Source organism: Talpa occidentalis, unplaced genomic scaffold (assembly GCF_014898055.3).
Source record: "Talpa occidentalis isolate TD23 unplaced genomic scaffold, MPIMG_talOcc4v2.1 talOcc4.564, whole genome shotgun sequence".
In the NCBI taxonomy this organism is placed as follows: Eukaryota; Metazoa; Chordata; class Mammalia; order Eulipotyphla; family Talpidae; genus Talpa; species Talpa occidentalis.
The window spans coordinates 23,397-30,503 of NW_023604933.1; the positions used below are offsets into that span (position 1 = coordinate 23,397).

Below are 7,107 nucleotides of genomic sequence, written 5' to 3' on the forward strand. Positions count from 1 at the left end.
GAGGCAGGAGGAAGACTCAGGGGAATTAGTAGTTCTCCTCTGAGACCCCAGTCATATTTTGCACAGGCTTCTGTTTCAGTTGTTACGTAGACAGACCGGTATCTTCCAAGGCGGGGCCTGGTGGCTGCTTCACTTCTGTACAGCACAGCCCTGCTTGGGGCTAGGCAGAACAAGTTCCGGACACATTTGTTGACAATGACTGAATCCCATATTTGACAGATGGGAAAACTGAGGCCCATGGCAATAACCCAGTGGCTACAGACAAGACAGTGCAGGCCTACTGGTGCTCTGCTTTTCTCTTAACTAGAACAATTTGCTCGGGATCTTCAGTGACATGGCTCAATCTTTTAAACTCTCATCACAATTTTAAATGGTCTTATTTGGTGCGTGATGGTGGCTGTGCTGTTCTCTGTACGCAGCCTGGCACCGTGCCTGGCACAAGGAAGCCTTCTGGAAGAATTTATTTGAGTGAATGGGGTACTCGGGATCTCAGAGCTCCTTTCCCAGTAAGGGGTTACTGAACCCCAAGTCTCATGCTGTGAAAAACTCAACCAACTCAAACAGATTTGAGCTGTCCTTTATAAATGGTGCGACTTTTGTCAAGTTATTATCTCTTAGCCTTAAAGCTTAATTTTCTTTGTAAGAGGAGACAAAACAGGTCATAAACTCCTGTCTGCAATTCTGAAATTAAAAAAAATTGCAAATCGTTGGCAAAAACTAAACTGACCTGATTTACTAAGCAGCAAAGTCAGTCTTGAACTGATGTGAGGCTATTTATATTTATCCCACTCCTTGTGAATATTCATTTTTCCTTATAGGATTAATGTGTTTCATTAGAGTTTTGGGAGGATTACATAACACACAGCATGTGTACCATATTGCAGGATATTATTTAAAAATTGAAAAAGGCTTAATTTGGAAACACATCTGGCCTAGCCCGAGGGGTTAAGGGTGAATCCTGAGCAAGCACCCCGGGGCCGGAGGGCAATTAGGAGCCGCGCGGGAACTCAGGCGGGGACCCGCAGGAGTCTGGGGAGCCCTGCAGAAGGTCTGGGGCCCCGGGATCCTCGGCTCTGCGCGGCGGGGGCAGCTGGACGCCGGGCCTGGGGCCGAGACCCCCGCACTGGCGGGGGTGGCAGGCGTGAGGTGTGAGGGAAATCGGGGCCCATCACGGCAGTGGCACAGGACTGGCGGCAGGGCCCTGGGGTGGCGCCAGAAAACCTGCGTTTCATTCATTCTCTGCAACCCAGAGCCGGCGGGAGGGGGCGCCTCCTTCCACCTCAAGGCGCCTGCAAAACGCTAATAACCCCGACCTGGGAGGCGCGGAAACGGGCCACCTCGCGTGGGCGCGCTTTGGAGCTGCAGCCCCAAGCCCGCCGCTCGGTTCCGGGAGTGAGAGCGTTTCGGGCAAAAAGAAGCGACGCGCTGTTTCCCCGCAGCCTGGCGGCGCGACTCCTGAAACGAGGTTACGGCCCAACGTCGTGCGCCAGTCCCTTTCCAGCCCAGCGTTCGCGAGCCTCGCACCAGGTTTGGGCTCAGCCGCTTACCGTAGAACCCAACTCCTGCTTCCGAGGTTGACGTCTTTTCGGAACGGACGCCGGGAGCCGCTGAGCATGCGCGGAAAGAGCGTTTCCCCCTCCCGGTCCCCGCCCCGACGTCCTCCGCGGGCGCGCGCTCACACGCCGGAAGGGGCGGGGCTAGGGTGGATTTATATAGTGAGCATCTGCCTGCGGCCGACCTCTACTGGCGGCTTGGGACGGAGCTATGGTACGTACCACAATGGCGGCCTGCCCGTCTGTATGGGCGGCGTGGCTGAATCCGTGGCGCATCGCCGGCATCGCGGCTCGGCCCGCGTCGGGAATCTGTTATGGGAGCACAGGCGACTAAGCTCGCTCCCTGGTTAGGCCTATTTTCTTAAAACTTCGGCAGCCCGTTCTGCCGTTGGTCCTTGTGGCCGGCGCCGGGTTGCAGGCCCGGGTCAGACAAGCCCCGTATGATTTCTGGGCCTCGGTTTGATCAGTTTAGTGCTAATCAAGGTTAGGGCCCGTCAGCGTTGGTGCCACTCGCTAAGCTGGGAGGTGCAGCCAGGGCGGGGGTGGGGGGAGGCTTGGTGCGAGGCATGGGGGGGGCCTCCCCAAAGGCTTGGGCGGCTGCTGCAACTCAAGCCTCTGGAGCGCCAGATGCCACGCGTGATGAACTTCTTGACGGGCGGACAGAGACTCTGTGCTGATTGTCAGGTTCTGATTTGGCTCTGGAGTTCCGGTGGCCCACGAGAGCAGTGTGGCGGGAGGCCCCCCTGGTAGGCCATTTTCTGCTTCCCAGACCGGGAAAGGGATCAGCCTTGCTTTTTAATTAATTAGTATAAGATATTTTTGAGTGCTGGCACCTGGTGTGGTTTTGTCTAATTTCGAAAAAGGAACGTGCTCTTTTAAATAGTGAGCGTTGGGGATCAAGGGCCAGTGTAGAGGAGCACTGCCTCCTACATGTGTGATCCTCCAAAAAGCCAGCCAGGTACCCGAGGTTGCTGGGTGCCTGATAAGTACCCGTGGCTGGAAATCCTCTGAAAACCTAGGTACCCTGGACCCAGAGAAGTGGGAGCTGCTTACAAGTTTATGTGCTAATATTATGCGGTCATTTTCCCTAGTCTCACAGGAAGTTCTCCGCTCCCAGACATGGGTCCTTGGGCTTCTTGCCTCGGAAGCGCAGCAGCCGGCACCGAGGGAAGGTGAAGAGTTTCCCCAAGGATGATTCCACCAAGCCTGTCCACCTCACAGCCTTCTTGGGCTACAAGGCTGGCATGACCCACATTGTCCGCGAGGTGGATAGGCCAGGATCCAGTATGTATACACTGCATTCTTCAAGCTGAAGGGGACAGGAGGAGGTAGTTGAGGGTGGGGGTGGGCTGGAGTTGGGACCAAGCTGTCAGAAAGGCGGACTAGAGTCGTGTATGGCTTGACTTGTATTCCCGGGATACACCTGACTGACGCTTAATGCTTTGGGCATGCGTGAAGTCGGGGTGTGATGGTGAACACTAAAATTGTGCTAAGCCACAGCACAGCTGAAGCGCTGACTTGGGAGAGTGCACCTGCTGAGGATTGAGTAGGACAGACGTTCATTTTGGCAGCAGTGAAATGAGTGTCCTTCGAAAGCTTGATTGCGCATTTTCCGAGTCTGAGTTGTGAACAGACAGGCGTTGACAGTGTTGAGGCTTAGACCACAGTAGGTTCTAATATTAGGTAGTTAACATTTCTCTACTGAGCTTAGAGCTGTTATCATGTCCTGTTGTCTTTCCTACTGCTGTATTACATAGGCAATAAAGTTGTTTCTAGGGTTTCTACAATAGACAGGCAGTTAAGGTATTTTATTAATTTTGGCAAGCTAGGGTCCTGGTCTGATTTCAGTTAATCTAAATGCATGCAGACAAGTACATAGTGGGGACAGCCCTAGGAGACCAGACTGATACTGAATTGATTTACATTCAAGCTCACATGAAGCAAGTTGCTTTTTTCACATAAACTGACAATTCACTTTACTGTGCAACACCCCAAGTATTTCTTGCGGGGACTATCTAGTAGCCAATTCAAGCCTACTCCTTTCTTTGCAGAGGTGAACAAGAAGGAAGTGGTGGAAGCTGTGACCATTGTGGAGACACCGCCCATGGTGGTGGTGGGCATCGTGGGTTATGTGGAAACCCCTCGAGGCCTCCGCACCTTTAAGACTATCTTTGCTGAGCATATCAGTGATGAGTGCAAAAGGCGTTTCTACAAGAACTGGTGAGGGAATGAGGGGAAGCTTGGCAAGCCCTTGGTGGTACTGGAAAGAGGGGGGGGCACTTTGTGTAGGCCTGGGGGCGGTGGGAGCATTGCTCTGGTGTTGAGTTCAGCTGTCTCGAGCAGAACCATTCTAGGGACACAGCTTGAGCAGCCTTTGGCTTCCTGAGCAGCAGCAGTGCCTTGAGATAAGGCTTACTGTTGGCTGAGCATTAAGTATCTTATTGGTTCTTGGGGGATACTGAGAGTCCAGTTACAGGCCGACAGATAGTATAATCCCAGTCCCACCAGTTGTGGTCTGCTTAATGTCTAGACCAGAGCGAGAATTGGTGTGTGAACTTGAATGTGTGGCTTACATTAACCTGTGGACCTCTGCTCAGCTCCGCTCGGCTCTGCCCGATGAGCTCCATCCAGGCTCCGCTTGCCGGTGGAAAAGGCTCCTTAGAAGCCGGCAATGAGCCCCATCCCCACGGTGTGCCTATGTGCCTTCCGCTCACCCCCTGGAGGGTTGATGAAGGACTGCACCCGGCCCCCCTCCCCAACTCTGCTCTGCTCCTGAAGGCATAAATCTAAGAAGAAGGCTTTCACCAAATACTGCAAGAAGTGGCAGGATGAAGACGGCAAGAGGCAGCTGGAGAAGGACTTCAGCAGCATGAAGAAGTACTGCCAGGTCATCCGCGTCATTGCCCACACCCAGGTGAGCAGGCAGCAGCGGGCTAAGCAGCAGGGTGTCTTCCCGTGGAGGCAGTGGTCTTTAATGGGCTCTAGCTTTGTCTATTGGGTGCAACCTTTCAGGGCTTGATTGCCTTCTGAGTGGATTTTGTGCCGTCTCCCAGTATTTTGTGGGGAGAGGGATAAGAATGGTTTGGTTCCTTCGACTTAATTTTTCATAGAAAAGAGGCCGGGGCCTCCCTGGTGGCACAGGGGTTAAAGTCTCAGCACTGTCAAGCTGTCGCCTCTACAGCCTAAGTTTGATCCCTGGCCAGGGAGCTGACCCACATGATGCAGCCAACCTCTCTTATCTCGCCTGCTGCTCCCCACTCTGTCTCTGGGGAATTATCTCTCACACCCCCACACCTCTGACCTACACCACAGTTCTCGTATTCATAAATAAAATCAGTCTTGGGAGAAAAGACCAATGAGCAGCTGGGTTGTTGAAGTTACACAGCAGCACAGTCCAGCATCTGCCCTTGCCTTGCCCTTACCTTCCTGGGTGCCTGGGTCCGGTTAATCACAGGTGGAGGGTGACCTGAGAAGGCAGAGCATCCAGTGCCTCCTCTGTGGGTTTTTCTGTTGCCAGCAGAGGGCACTGTGTCCCTAGTGGCTCTTAAGGAAAACCGATGGAGTGAACTGTTGACTGGGATGGACATAGTCAGGTGCCTAACTGGAAACAGGCTCGTCGGTGGTGAGATAGATAAAGGCTGCCTTCACTGCAAACTGTGCTCGTGAGCAGAGCCAGCCCCGGGTAGTTTGGGTTGGACCCTTGGTGCTTGGTCTGGACCACCTTCCTCAGTAGACAGACACGCCAGACTCCTGAGTGCTCATTCACCCGCGCGGTTAGCAGCAGTGCAGATCTGTGGCGTGTCCCTCATTGGAGGAATTGAAGGGTGACTGTATCCGTATGGGAAGGGCCCAGCCTGGGTTCTCTGCAGAGCTAAGCTCCTCGGTTCCCTCCTAGATGCGACTGCTGCCTCTGCGCCAGAAGAAGGCCCACCTCATGGAGATCCAGGTGAACGGAGGCACGGTGGCCGAGAAGCTGGACTGGGCCCGCGAGCAGTTGGAGCAGCAGGTCCCTGTGAACCAAGTGTTTGGGCAGGATGAGATGATTGATGTCATTGGGGTGACCAAGGGCAAAGGCTACAAAGGTGAGCTGCTGCGGTGGCCCCAGTGGTCAGGGGAGGAGGAGGGCTCTCGGGCCCAGCTGTTCGGTGATGAGGCTCTGGAATGAGCGCTGGCACAGCGCCCGAGTCACGCTGCGGAAGTATTCCTTGCTGCCTTCCTTCTGAGAACTGCTGGGCCAGTGACTGAGGTGGTATAGCGGGCTAGTGCCACCCACCTGAACCCTTTAGTTTGTAGCCTGCTGCAGAATGCAAGGGGGTACTTGAAAATGAGGCCACCCCCTGCTTGTGGGCAAATTCATAGATGCTTTAAAGAACACATGTTCACGTTCAGGGCTGATTCTCCAAGGCCTGCTCTGGTTTCCAGTTTAGAACTAGGCGGTAGTCAGCCTGAGAGGGGAGTGGGGACGTGAGGCTTGAAAGTGACGTGCAGACTAAACTCACTTCTGTTCCTCACACTTACCCTGGTGTCGGGTGCTACGAGCACCACAGACGGTGAGCTCAGGGTGGGCATTCAGAGTAGAAAAGGGCCAGTGATCGGTGCCACACACCCAGTAACAGCAAGTGTCTGTTCCAGGGTCACCAGCCGCTGGCACACCAAGAAACTGCCCCGCAAGACTCACCGAGGTCTGCGCAAGGTTGCGTGTATCGGGGCCTGGCATCCTGCGCGGAGTGGCCTTCTCTGTGGCCCGGGCTGGGCAGAAGGGCTACCATCACCGCACAGAGATCAACAAGAAGTGAGGTGCTGCGGGTCTGGTCCTGTGGAGATTTCCTACAAGGCAGCATATCGGTGATCCCAGTATTGGGAGTGAGTGTTCCACTCCCTTGCTGCGCCTTGGACATGTTGTGGACTTGAGCCGCTTGTGGCTGATAGGGCACAGATCTGGCTCTTGGGAGGTGGGGTTTGTCGGTTGCCACCTCATCGTGACCCAGGGTGAGAGCCATCCTCTTTGGAGAGTCCTTGTCTCAGTTGTGCGCTAGTAGCTTTCGTTTAGGCCCAGCCAGCTTTGCTTTCTGCACTGAGTCTGGGGTACTGCTCACTAGATTTCCCAGAGTCCTTTGTACCTAGCCCATGGTGGGGGTATTTGTCCCTAGTGGTGTGTGGGTCTCCTGGGTTCTCTTACCTGGCTACTCCTTCCCAAACATTATATTCACTCTCTGGCCTTCAGATCTACAAGATAGGCCAGGGCTACCTCATCAAGGATGGCAAACTGATCAAGAACAACGCCTCCACCGACTACGACCTGTCTGACAAGAGCATCAATCCTCTGGTGAGTGAGGGAGTGTCTTGCCTCTCCTGGATCTGATGGGGTTATCTCCCTCATACTTGGAGAGTCTGCCTGAGACCTTGCTTTTGGGAGGGGTCCCTGGAATTACTGGCGCCTCACTGCCTTATGGGGGATGTGTCTGCAGGGTCGGTTAATGTGTTATCAGAGCCAGCATCTGTCAGTGGTTGTTTGCTCCCTGTGAGTGGCCTCCTGGGCTGGTGGTTAGGCATT

At 54.2% G+C, this 7,107-nt stretch overlaps 1 protein-coding gene and 3 non-coding genes across 4 annotated transcripts; all 4 read left to right on the forward strand.

Annotated features, from left to right (window-relative positions):
- The first annotated feature begins 1,711 nt into the window (after nucleotides 1–1,711).
- Nucleotides 1,712–5,719, forward strand: LOC119260139 (60S ribosomal protein L3-like). The gene is made up of 5 exons (XM_054687812.1): nucleotides 1,712–1,767; nucleotides 2,645–2,837; nucleotides 3,605–3,773; nucleotides 4,332–4,467; nucleotides 5,449–5,719. The coding sequence occupies exons 1-5, from the start codon at nucleotides 1,765–1,767 to the stop codon at nucleotides 5,716–5,718; spliced, it is 771 nt and encodes a 256-aa protein (XP_054543787.1). The 5' UTR covers nucleotides 1,712–1,764; the 3' UTR covers nucleotide 5,719.
- On the forward strand, nucleotides 2,185–2,248 carry LOC119260140 (small nucleolar RNA SNORD43). Its single transcript, XR_005128705.1, has one exon. It is a non-coding gene; the product is annotated as a small nucleolar RNA SNORD43 (small nucleolar RNA).
- LOC119260142 (small nucleolar RNA U82P) lies at nucleotides 4,276–4,331 on the forward strand. The gene has a single exon (XR_005128707.1). It is a non-coding gene; the product is annotated as a small nucleolar RNA U82P (small nucleolar RNA).
- Nucleotides 5,691–5,783, forward strand: LOC119260141 (small nucleolar RNA U83B). Its single transcript, XR_005128706.1, has one exon. It is a non-coding gene; the product is annotated as a small nucleolar RNA U83B (small nucleolar RNA).
- Nucleotides 5,784–7,107: the final 1,324 nt, after the last annotated feature.

What these genes read in the sequence shown, in the direction of transcription:
- LOC119260139 (XM_054687812.1), top strand. An exon ending in GGTGGATAGGCCAGGATCCA is followed by an intron (nt 2,838 to 3,604) that starts GTATGTATACAC and finishes CTTTCTTTGCAG; the next exon opens with AGGTGAACAAGAAGGAAGTG. An exon ending in GCGTCATTGCCCACACCCAG is followed by an intron (nt 4,468 to 5,448) that starts GTGAGCAGGCAG and finishes GTTCCCTCCTAG; the next exon opens with ATGCGACTGCTGCCTCTGCG.